The sequence below is a fragment of the Haliotis rufescens genome, unplaced genomic scaffold, assembly GCF_023055435.1.
Source record: "Haliotis rufescens isolate VD_foot unplaced genomic scaffold, xgHalRufe1.0.p SCAF_8, whole genome shotgun sequence".
NCBI lineage: Eukaryota > Metazoa > Mollusca > Gastropoda > Lepetellida > Haliotidae > Haliotis > Haliotis rufescens.
Window position 1 is genome coordinate 25,312,822 of NW_025964372.1, and position 13,223 is coordinate 25,326,044.

Here is a 13,223-nt window from a genome sequence, read left to right on the forward strand (position 1 = left end):
AGGTGGCAATGTTGTTAACGTTCTATGTTAAACAACAATATTGTTTATATAACATTCTATATATTCAAAGGACAATGTTGTTAACATTCTATGTTCTAAAAGATAATGTTGTTAACATTCTATGTTAAACAACAATAATGTTAACATTCTATGTTCTAAAAGATAATGTTGTTAACATTCTATGTTAAACAACAATAATGTTAACATTCTATGTTCTAAAAGATAATGTTGTTAACATTCTATGTTAAACAACAATAATGTTAACATTCTATGTTCTAAAAGACAATGTTGTTAACGTTCAGGGGCACTGATCTAAAGCAATTTCCTGGGAATGGTTGTTTCCCTTGTTATTGTTTTTTTCCCGTGAGTACCCGGATGATGGAGCAGAAACCTAGACTAGTTCGCAACCTGTGCTGCGCAATTCGTAAGCGCATTTGTCACTTTTATTGATAGTATAAGGGCTTATGGTCACATTGATCAACAAAATTAAATACAGTTTTGGAAATAATAAGGAAATGTAGGTATCTTTGTGGGTAGCATCGGTAATTGTGACGAAGTTTTGATGAGTCACTTGTTTGGTAATTGTGCGATTTTCGTTTACACTATTTTGACTTGCAACACAAAGTAAATATATTTCCTGAGCATTGCTTATTTTATCGTGTTTATATTTTTACAGTCAAAATGTGCAAAATTTTCACTTAGGATATTTATTAAACGCCTGAATATTCAGTTATTTTACAAACTGACTGAAAAATATGTCCATCTGTATTATTATGACAACGAATTCAAAACATTTTTATGTTTAATTTCACACCAAGAGACTGAAAATGTTACGATAAAAGTACATTTCTATATTGTTTGGCTTCTAATCCTACATGATAATCTATTGTGATGTTTTTAGGCCCTATTGATCGTCTCAATAAATTTTGGTCAATCTGTTAGACATGGACAGATGTTTCAGTCAAAATGACTGAAATATTTACACATTTTATTAATTGCCTGAGAGAATCACATTTTACAAATTGACTGTAATAAACAAAGGACAACGTTTATCGTGCATCGAAGAATTTCCCAACCAAGGCGTAGAGGAACAAGAATGAATCTGTCCAATGCTACTGCAAATGAAGGAAAACAAAATGCGAATATCATAATTACAACCTAAGAAATTTATGTGTATAATTTTAGGCAGCTTCCTTGTTCGAGGAATGTATCGTGAATATCCACACAAAGGAACAATATCCTAAACGTCTGCAGCTGTACAAAGAACGTATTCGATGTCACGTGTCTCTCTAACAATCAAATATTTTAAAATATATGTATCGTTTCGGGATATTATAACCCATGTTCGTTTCTCAACTGATCACTTAGATTGTTTCAGGTGTTTCACATAGGTGTCAAGTCTCAAAGGTCGGCTGAGAAAGCCCCCTGACAACTATTTTCATAACGTCCACGTACGGTTCTTAAAAAATATCCATTGAGTTAGAATGAGCAATTAATCAACGTATTATCGGTAAACCCTTTGAACAAAGCATGTTGTTTTTACATCGGCACTTCACGCCGTGATATGAGTGTATTCCCTTTGTTTTAGTAAACCTAGACATGTAAACACTCAATTTTGACATATCCACCGTACAAGATAACAGTGATCAATCAATCAATGTATTTTCTGTTAATCCTTTGATGACTACGAACGATCCGCTGATTTACAAAAAAAAGTAAATCAACTGATCATTCATCTCTTGCTGGGCTGCCACGTGAATATTACATAACACACATTTCACCTCACTTCAAACCTGGATTTAGATTGAATAATTACCCCAGACACAATAAATGCCAAATGGGAACCTTCGTCAGGTATTCTGAGTGGTGCTAGCTACCACTAATTATACCTGTAATAAATTCATTAACTGAGCATCAAGTGAATGACGACAAATACACAAGTGTAGGGTTATACCAGAAAACGTGGATGTCAACAAGGGAGTATTATCGTATTATCGACGCAATCCGAAAATGTTTTCACCGCATTTCACTGTTTTCACTGTATTTCCAAATGATGAGCTCCGCCGTTCTTTTTATCTGTTTGTTTAGGCTGAAGAAATTATAATTAGCATGCGCCCTTTGTCGAAATCTTTATAGATCACGGTTAACCAATCAGTGTTCAAAAATGGGTAAAACAAATGTTGCCTCCAAGTTTATTTTGCTGTCATTGCAGACGGTAGCCCAGTCTCTTGTCACGCTCAGTTGCCATTGCGATCGAAGGGCGAACTGGATACTTCCGGACGAAACTGGTTTGTCGTCTTCATCCTCACGTTTAGCCGTTAGAGTTACGTCCCCTGTTGCAAGTTGTGTTATTGTGAAAACAGTGCACAGCCAGTGTTTTTGATTATCAGTTGATAATGATATGAGGCTGAAATCAGATTTCGTCACCTCCTCTTCGTAGCTCAGTTCAGGATTTGATAGGTGAGTACTAAAAAAGTGTTAGATACGTTGTTTCAGTAGCATTTAGAGCCTGAGCGAGTGCAATAAGCCTTTTCACAAGCAAGTGAAACATGTCATGAGTGACAGACTGTCCTCTGCTGGATGTCAATTATGATTATGATGATGTTGATTAGGGCTGGGACGGGTCCAAATTTACTACCCGGGTACCCATCACCCTATTACCCGACCCTACCCGGTTACCCGTTGTAGATATTTAGAAATAGGTACAAACTGACCGATTTGGAAAAGTTTGACCGTAACCCTGGCAAAATGTATATAGATACACGTGTAAAACGATCCGCTCATGCATACACTGAAGTTTAATGCATGAAGTTTTATCTTTATTCAAACATATAGAATTAAGAAGGAATGGGTGCATTGTCAGAAAGAAATGGGAATATTAGTGACCTATAGTGTAACCATAGAGTTTTAGATAATTTTTGTCATTAAACAATATATATCACGTGACTAATCACGGGTCCGGGTAGTCCTGTGGGTACCCGGGTCCTACTCAGGACCCACCCAGCCCGAGTTACCCGTCCCAGCCCTAATGTTGATGTTAATTCAAGATCAGTGCTATAAAATAACCGTATACTATAGGTAATGATAAACATTTTCACGACAGTACATAAGTATTATATTATTTTGTCGGACTCCAATGTCACATGATCTGCCTACACCGGCATAGGCTTGCTAAACAGTAGGTATAGGCCTATCTCTTTTACATTGGAAGTGAAAGCCATCTTCATCTTTAAAGGGGCACTAATGCTGATCTCTGACAATTCACCTGGACTTCTTGTTGCCTTTTGTTTTTTCCCCGTGGGTACCCGGATGATATTCCATAAATCTCAACAAGATCGCAACCTGTTATAAATTCATTAACTAGAGCATCAACATGCACCCTTTGTAATATCAAAATCTTCAATGATCACTGTTGTGTTGTTTACATGGTGCTCATGCACCTTCGCACACTGCCAATTGGGATGTGACGTCACATGTCGAAGCGACGTCCTGCTTGTCATTGTCATCATGGGTTCCCAAGTAAACAGGCATTCTACCATGAATTTGGAATTTACTCGATTCTGATTGGTCAATCAGAGGCTATTAAATCACAATAAACCCCCTCTGGTTGAATCAGCTGGTTTGACGGCCGCATCACCACGGAAGCTAATATTCAGAGAATAGTTCTATTTTCAGTCATTGTCCGTAGGCATATTTAAATAATTATATCTACAATTACAGGTTACGAAATGCACAGATGCGGTTACTACAATATTCAAAGGATGTTTGGCAATACATTTCGTGCAGAAAAAACACGACAGAAATCAACACAGGGAATGTATTTACGTTTTGGAGACAACAGAGAGCTTGGAATTTTGGCGCTTTTCTATATACGACTGTGATGTCATATTTTTTGCGTCACAATGAGCGATATGACGTCATAATGGTGATGCGCGATGTTGAGCGAAAGCCTTGCAAAGCTTGCTTTTTTTTCTTTAGGGATGCCCACCTCATGTTAGCTTACCAAGTTGCCTTGCTTATATGCTTTCAATGCCTGTCATATGTTCGAGTGAAGTATAACGGTGTAAACAAACTGCTTGAGTATATTCAGCACCATATTTTGTTCGGTGATTCCGTAATTCAGATCGATAACCCACTCAAAACACTGAACTCAACCCATGCTGCTTCACTCAGCAGCTAACACCAAAGAGTTCGCGTTTTATTTAGTAATGGTAGAATGGAGATAAACCTACTGTGATTTCAATGTAGAGCTAGGTTACCTGTAGATTTAACCGCGCTAAATTTAACGTTTGAAACCTCACGCTGCGCGTTTGATTCCAAATTCAATTTAGCGGGGTTAAATCTACAGGTAACCTAGCTCTACATTGAAAACACAGTATGTTTATCTCCTAATTAACCAAAAAGGCATCTCGTTATCATTACGTACTAGTTACTGAAGAAATATTTAGACCTACACACTACAATCTGGCGACAAGATAAAAACTTTGAAGAATAAGACAGTCACAAGAAAATGTTCTTGGACAAATATGTGGTTTATGCGGGACATTCAGAAACCAAGTTATCGGACAGAATGGATTCTGGAAGTGTGGTACCTTGTGAACTGAGGATACAGTGACTTTGTGGAAATGTGTCATTTTAGCTAGTGGTGTTGTGCAGTGCATGTTTTCTCACGGATATTCATGGAAATTCACGGAACTTTGGAAATAATCAATTCGGAAACACGAAGGACGGATCGTTTCAATATTATCTCAGCCCTGCGACATTCCCTAAAGTACATTGATCTATAGTCAAATATCAAACATGTCTATGTTTGGGAGTTTGGAAGAATTTGATGACAGTAAATGTGACTTTGAAACTTACATTGAACGTTTTGAGCAAATATGTAATGCTAATGGTATTCCGGACACCCGTAAAACATCGGCACTACTGGCTTCAATTGGTCCTAAAACTTTCACGTCGTTGAAATCTCTCCTTGCACCTGTAAAACCTAATGCCCTATTTTTTAAAAGTACTGATTTAACTTTGAAATTTTACTGCATCTACCATTTTGTTCGTTTGACTTGACTTTTGCATGTGATTTATTACAATTACTGCACGAAATTGCTTAAAATGCAATCTAATGATTAAAAAAATGGTGGGGGGGGGGGCATGCCCCCTCCTACAGTTTCCCTCTTTGAGGGGGGGGGGCAAAATCTGCTCACATTCATTGCTCACTGTAATGTCAAGACCATGCCCCTGCCCTAACTCGGTTAAAACAGGAATTGCAGTTGGATCTGCTATCTATGACACATCTCCTCAAGCTGTGTATATTGTAATGATTAAAATGTGCTCTGTAGCATAAAATACGCAAACATTTGGATCGACCTTGCAGAGCTCCAGATAACTTTTTTTATCAAATTGAGTTTTTACTCTAGGGATTCTATTTTAATTTGGCTATTACATTTCTCAAATCAATGAACATTTTAAGAGTGAGTGAGTTATGTTTAACGCCAATTTTAACAGTAGTCCAGTTATATCACAGCGTGTCAGGTTACTGTGGGAGGAAAGCCCGAAGTGATGGAGGTCTCAGATGTTTACCACGTTTACAACAGCGAATTGCGGTGCCTTAGACGACTGGCCCTTCCCCTCCGAGCATTTTAAGAAAAATTAGATAATGTATTATGTATATAACTGTTCTAAATATACTTGGACTTGGAAAGTAAGTTAGCTCGTAATTGTGTCGGAAATTAGCTCCTTTGTACGCATGCTGCAAAAGCTTCATTGGGTATTTACGTGAGCTGTTTTTTAACATTTGAGATTTTTTTTATGCGTGCGTTTCTGTACGCAAGTTAGTTGAAAGTAATTGGATTTTAAATATTTTTGGGTGGTAGTTTACGCAAATATGCTGCTTATCTATAGCTCTGACCTTGATCAGCCTGCGACAGCCTTACAATGAAATACAATCCAAACTGAGGGGCACCTGGATGCTACAAACCGAAACATTTAACATTAATGCCCATTTTGAACCATCTGGTTGCATTATTACAAAAATTATTTACCGTATGATTATGATAATAACATAAATGTTGTAACACAGTCAGGTAGGGATCTTTGTAATCTACCCATAGTTTTCAACATAGATATGTTTAATATGCCGTACAAGCCAATTAGAGTGAAGGAAAACTGTATCGCAATAAGATTTGTCTTAGCAGCATGCTTAGTGCACAGGATCGTCTCTGTGGCCTCACACGTGAAGATCCGGGGTAGAATAGGTCTTCAGCAACCCATGCTTGTCGTAAAAGGCGACTATGCTTGTCGTAAAAGGCGGCTAACGGGATCGGGTGGTCAGGCTCGCTGACTTGGTTGATGCATGTCATCGATCCCAATTGAGTGGATCGATGTTCAAGATGTAAATCACTGGATTGTCTGGTCCAGACTCAATTATTTACAGACCGCCGTCATATAGCTGGAATATTACTGAGTGCGGCGTAAAACAACAAACCAAACCAAACCAAACCTCTGTGGTCTAGTGGATAGAGCATCTGCCAGGAGAGCAGAAAGTTGCTGGTTCATTCCCTGTCCATGTCATACCAAGAAATGTTGAAAGATGGTACTTGTTGTTGTCCTGCCTGTGCTCAGGATTAAGGGGATAAAACAAGGAAACTGTGTTTGAGTTTGGCATCCATGTTAAGTTGGGGCATGGTATCTCAGTGGATCAGTTGACCGCAACGTTAAACCCCATTTCACCTCACCTGAGTGGACTGCATTAGTAGCCAGGGTGAGAAATTAACACTAGCCTGCTAGCTCGGGGCTAGCACAAATTTATGTGGGATAGTACAAATTTCCCCATTGTTTTAACATTACAATGGCATTTTATCCTTACACAAGGTAATAAAGCTTTAAAGTTTAGTTCTAAGCCTGGTAGCATGGCACAGTAGACAACATTGTAGATACAATTATGAATACATTACTGGTTAGGCTCCATTGTTGTAATAATTACATATTTATCCAGTTTTTTTTATTATAATGTTATGCAGCAGTCATTTAATTATATGTATATTTTAAACAAACTGTCTACTGCATCTGTGTACATAAACTGTCAACAGATGTGATTTGCATGGAGGATGATCAGGGTTTACTCTTGAAATTTTCTAACATGGGCCCTTTATGTGAAAATTTCAAATATTCCACAGGTACGCCCATACAGCACAATGTTAAAATGCCACATTGAAATGGAAAATGTGGGCCTGTTTTACAAATTTAAAGGCTAAAAGCACAAGGCCCCACCCTAGAATTAACCCAGGATGAGTACTTGGACTAGGATGAGGTGATTGGGGTATTTCACAATGGAAACATGGTAAAGAAAGAACACATGTTGCGATTTTCTTCGTCAGTTGGTACTTGTCGACAATAAAATGATTAGGCGATTGTTTTGTAGTGATATGGATCAAAACTGTTTAACAGCCTTCACTGATGAGAACTTCAGTTGTTCTGCTGACCAACATGACTAAGTATGCATTTTTCTGTGTGTAAAAGTCTGAGTAACTAATTTATTGTGGCCATAGCTGCTGAGAACCAAGTTATCTACCCAGCAAGAGAAACGAACAGTTTTGGACCACTCGTCCTTATAATGATAACACAGCAAAACCATTAAAAAATGGCAAATTTCCACCAGGCAGTTTGGCAAGGACAATTGACTTTATCAATTTCTGTCACTGTTTACTAGGGCTGTTACGATTCACTCGTGTATTCGGTGACTCAAACCGTATCCCTTCATGAATTGAATTCATTATTCGTGGACACAAGAATCGAATATTTACGAAAAAAATAAGATAAGTATTTTTTAACTCAAAATATCCATAAGAACTAATTATATCCATACATAGATTTCTTCAAAGATATTTATATTAAATTTGACAGTAATGTGGTCATTGGTCATTGTTGCATTTTAGCAGATACTACTACCTGGATACGTGCAGTATATAAATTTTTTATATAATAATAATCATTAACTCTGTCAACATGGTCAAACCATGTAAAAAAATTTTTTTTATTGTTTCACTAAATATAATAATACACCAACTGATACTGACCTGTTACTGTGTTCGTGAATAACTATTCATATCCGTTACCCTATATTCGTGATACATTTCGTATTTGCCTTATAGCGTATTCGTTGCTGCCCTACTGTATACCTGAACCAAGTTCGTAATGTTTTTGTAAGTAACTAATTTCTTGTGGCTTTCGCCATGATTGCACATCAACAATTTTTGCAATAAACATGTATGAGAGCACCATCGTCCTGAGGCAAGGGTATCAAACGACTGTAATTTGTAAAACTCTAGTTTCTACCCTTGTCGAACTAGTCTCGAATTCTGTGGCTCAATTGTAGCGCCACCACTGCCTACCATCGATATTATGAATTATGTCTCTTCTATGTCCCTCCTACTGACCAATCAGATTCCGCCTCTCATATTACTTGCATTTGCTTCAAACAAAATGGTGGCACCCAGTCAAAACGATCTGATTTTGATATATTGTAATAAAATGGATCTTACCTCACAAAATACATGTAACCATTTGCGCACCTTGATTAAAAACATGAAAAGATTTGGAAAATATATGTCGACGCCCAGATGACACATGCTCTGCAAATTCTGCAATCATCAGAAATCTGACTGAAGTTTACGAACTGGAGGTTCGTTACAGGACTTTGATTGGACTATAAAGAGACTCGTTAGTCAAGCCAAATATAACTCCATAATACCTGTCAAGATCGGCAAGGGTGAAAACTGGAGTTTGATAATCAGTTAACTGCCTTGCTCCCCTCAGGTGATGAGCACATGATCTCTCATTATTCTATCCTAATAAGTATTGGGTTACTTTTCATTTGTGCACAAAACTTTGTGAAATATTTTCTGGTTGCCATACGTAACATTGTTGACTTAGATAATCCCATGTCCCTATATATATACCAGGGATAGAGGTGCGGACTAGTTGTACACGACCAACATGACCACTGCAGTGATAGAAAGCCTGGGCCCTGTTCCACAAAGCGATCCTAGTGCTACGATTGTCGCAAGTCTATGTTGAGGTGTGGGAGTTACAATCGTATATATAAGCTTATATTGAATGTATCCAAAGCGATGGTAGAATTTTGAACATTTTTGGGGATGTTAAGAAATGTAATCACTATTCTGGCTGGTAGACTTTTTCATGTGTTTAGGTTAATTTCTATCATTGCCGACGGAATCCATCCCTGACATATGCCCCACATTGCAAGCAGTGCAATGCAAGTTTCAGAAGTTCCCATTGTAAAATTTATCAAGTCCTGAAACATGAACCCTGTTAGGCTATTCTGAGAATTTTCTGTTTATCACCATTTTTCTTTCACTGTCAGTTTGGAACTAGAATCAGAGTCAGTGTTAGTTCACTAGTCCTTATAATGATAACGTACAGCAAAACCCTTAAAAAGGGCAAATTTGCATTAGTCCTTATGATACCAATTTCTAACACTGGAATCTGTAATGGCATACCTATTTTAAGGCATGTTGTCAGAAGAAGCACCTTGCATACTGCATGCTTAAGGGTGGGTGTCTGGTTTGCTTGTTAATAACAGACTCAATTGTCATGTAGGCAGTCCTCTTCCATTATCCAGTATGTCCAGTCTCTGTTCTCTAGTGATGAACACCCTAGGCACATTAGCAGCCCTATGTTTATTTTGAGTCCGCTTCTAACATCACAATATGCTAAAAATGTCACCAGTTCTTGACTCTACTTGAGCTTGAACCGGAATGTCTTGTAGCATGGGGAAGGGCGGTCGGGTAGCCAAGTGGTTAAAGCGGTCGCTCATCACGCCGAAGACCCGAGTTCGAATTCCCGACATGGGTACAATGTGTGAAGCCCATTTCTGGTGTCCCCCGCAGTGATATTGCTGGATTATTGCTAAAAGCGGCGTAAAACCATACTGACTCACTCACTTGTAGCATGAGGACTTACTTTGTCAGTGATTTTGAATATAGGCAGAGATTTACCTTGGTCTATGTAGTATGTATTTGTCCCTGGGACTCTCAGTCATCAGGCAAGTGAGTAAACTGACTATAAAAGTCCAGTTTCCACCCTTGCCGAACTAGACTGGTATTATGGAGTTACATTTTGGCTGGACTAACGAATCTATACATAGTCCAATCAAAATCGCACACCGAAATGGAAATTCGGTTCGCAAACTGTCATGCAGATTTCGGTTGATTGCAGGATTTGCAAAGCATGTGCACCGCCAACTCATTGTCAGCAGATATTTTCCAAATTTTTTCATGTTTTTAATCAAGGTGCTCACGTGATTTGAGGTATTTCGCGATGTAAGACCCGTTTTATCACAATATAGATCTTGATTATCGATCAGATCGTCCTGACCGGGCGCCACCATTTTGGGTGAAGCAAACGCAAGTGATACAAGAGGTAGAATCTCATTGGTCCATAGGAGAGGCTTAGAGGGGACATAACCGGTAATAGCCACTGGTGGCGCTACGATCCAGCCTAGTTCGGCAAGGGTGGAAACTGGACTTTTAAAGTCAGTTTACTCTCTTGCTTCGGGAAGATGGGTCATCGATTGTGGGGGTCCTTGTTTTGAAATATTTTCCCAGGGTGACAGCTGTACACCTTACACCCTGTACAGGTAACAGATGTTGTGAACATGACATTTACTCAACTCTGATACTATTTGTTCCAACTCTCAGTCAGTGTTCTGCCAAGGCTGCAGCAACCCTGAATTCTTGCAATAATTTATTGTTTGGTGCATGATATTTATTCTCAGCAGGACATCGTGCACTTTCATGTAGGTGACTTATTTTGTATAATTATGGCAGTCACTGACTGTTTCAATTAACATCACTCGAACCGCTGCTTCTATTGTTCAATGTAAACATTGTGATTTTCATTGTCATGTGCATCTCAATTAACTTTCAGCACATTTCATTTGCTGAAAGTCCAGATGGTCCAGTCAGAATTGATTTTACACATATTTGCAAATATTGTAGTCATAGTTCTGATAATGCCAACTATGTTTCTGCTTCAAATGACCATGTTTGAGAGACACAGAATGTTTCGCATGGCTCACCTGGCAGTGACCATGGTGACAGGAAAAGTAGAAAAACTGAGAAAGGTAGAAATTTTCAGCAAACATGGCTTCGTGACCTCACGTAGTCGCAGCATAACTCAGAAAGAATTTTTAAATACTACGACATGTCAACTTTGTATTAATCATGTGAAATCTAATTCAATGACAAAGTTAAATTCTTATTTTAGAATGAGTACCTTGGAGAGACCTGCTGACGGCAGTGATCACAAACAAATTGTTGAGGCTAATTATATATCAGACGTTGTTGCTGCAATGCGTAATATCTGAAGAAGAGATGCTGTGCGAAATTTTTGTGTATAGCTAACATTACTTGTAGATGGCGATTCTGCATCAATAACCAGCATACCATGGGGTTCATGTTTTATTTGATCTCTCAGAGTGTTTTGAAAATGTTTCCCCATGTATTTATGCAGAAGGGGTCCCAGTCCCCACTTGTTCAGTTTCTTGGCCTTACTCTGCTTTCTTGATCTTTCAGGCTTCAGGTAGAAGGAACATCTGTAACCTCTTGCTGCCAGTCTACTCACAACTCCATTTTCCACAATGACTGTGGCCACCTTGTTTGCTGTCAATGTTGCGACAGAGAAAGGTGAAGTAGTCTATGTGACAGGGAACACACCATTACTAGGGAACTGGGAGCCCCAGAGAGGTGTACCTCTAGAAAAAGGACAGGAGGATGAGAGGTAAGAGCAAGTTCAAGTTTTTGGTACAGGATCAGACCCTGCAAGGATCTGTAACTGATAAGGATCTGTATTCAGTTCATCATGATCTAGTAGGGTCAAGAAAACTGTGAGAAATTACAAATCATAATAATGGTTGTTTCTAAATTATTATTGTTGTTTCCTGATCATGCTGATATTTATTTATTTTCTTTGTAGAAAGCCTTTTGTTGTTGTATGATTCTGATTATTATGTTCAAATATCCATTTTCAGAAAGAAGTATCTAAGCTTTATCTACATTCTGATGTGGCCTGTAAGGGCATATCCTCAGGTCTTTGGGTAGTGGTAGCAAGCATTAAGATCTAATTTTAATGAGTTTGAAGTGTTAACATGGTTAAGTTTTCACTACATGTTAACAGGGTTAGAAACTAACAGTTTTAGTCCACTAGTCCATATGATGATAGCATTAATTTACAGGAAACCCTAAAAAATGGCATATTTCTACTAGTCTAAATGATACCTAACTATTGGGCAGTTTGGCAATGACAATATTTCTATCACTGACTTACCTTTCACATTAGGCTGACATGCCATGATCAAACTGAACTGATGTTCAGATTGGTGTTTTACCCAACTCACTCACACATTTTCCATGAACGTTGACTTTTATCTAAAATGTACTGATATTTTTTTCATTTATTGTTATCATGGTATTGATAAACAAAACTCCTATTAACATGATTAAGAGTTGATAAAGTCACAAAAATATCCTGCTGCCTGTCTTCACAAGAAAACATACTGACATTTATGTTTAATTTGTTCTGGACCTTCTTAAAATGTTATGTCATGTTAAAAAACAAGTTCTTTAGTAGACTAATTCTAGAAAATTCTCATGGGCACATTGGCAGCTTTACATTATCCAAGACTGATCAGTTGTAAATATTTATGACTAATGATATGATTCCAAAAACTTCTTTGCTATTGTAGGCTGTTGATGACTTGTAGCCAGCATTCCGTATACACAATACAAGTGTCATACTGCTTATGTATTGAGTTTGTCATTCATATCGATAAAAAACTATACAGGTTTACATGAGGATTTCTTGTAAAATAATATGGACATGAATTGAAAACTACTACTTTTTCATGCCACTGTTGCACTCTTTGATTTAAAATAATAAATCCATTTAATATGTTTTGGTTAGGCCACTATTCATTACGTTTGATGATGAAAATATTTCTTTAACCTGTCAAATGTACAGGGTTTCAGATCGGTTCATTTTCATGGACACTGACTGATTGTTGTCATGGTTACCAAAATGTCCTCAAGATATTTGCAAATTTGGTAATGATTTAGAAGAATGTCCTGTCAAAAGTTGAACAAATCATGAAAATCACACATCATTTTTCAACCTTACTTTGATGATGTGATTCGTGTAGCTACGAAACA

At 37.8% G+C, this 13,223-nt stretch overlaps 1 protein-coding gene across 1 annotated transcript in view; it reads left to right on the forward strand.

Moving 5' to 3' along the window:
• The first annotated feature begins 2,303 nt into the window (after nt 1–2,303).
• The window catches only part of LOC124139276 (putative glycerophosphocholine phosphodiesterase GPCPD1 homolog 2), a 36,297-nt gene continuing 25,377 nt past the window's right edge, over nt 2,304–13,223 (forward strand). The window contains exons 1-2 of the mRNA XM_046506217.2: nt 2,304–2,460; nt 11,592–11,796. Coding sequence (XP_046362173.1) covers nt 11,657–11,796 — 140 coding nt within the window. The 5' untranslated portion in view covers nt 2,304–2,460; nt 11,592–11,656. The remainder of the gene's footprint in view (nt 2,461–11,591; nt 11,797–13,223) is intronic.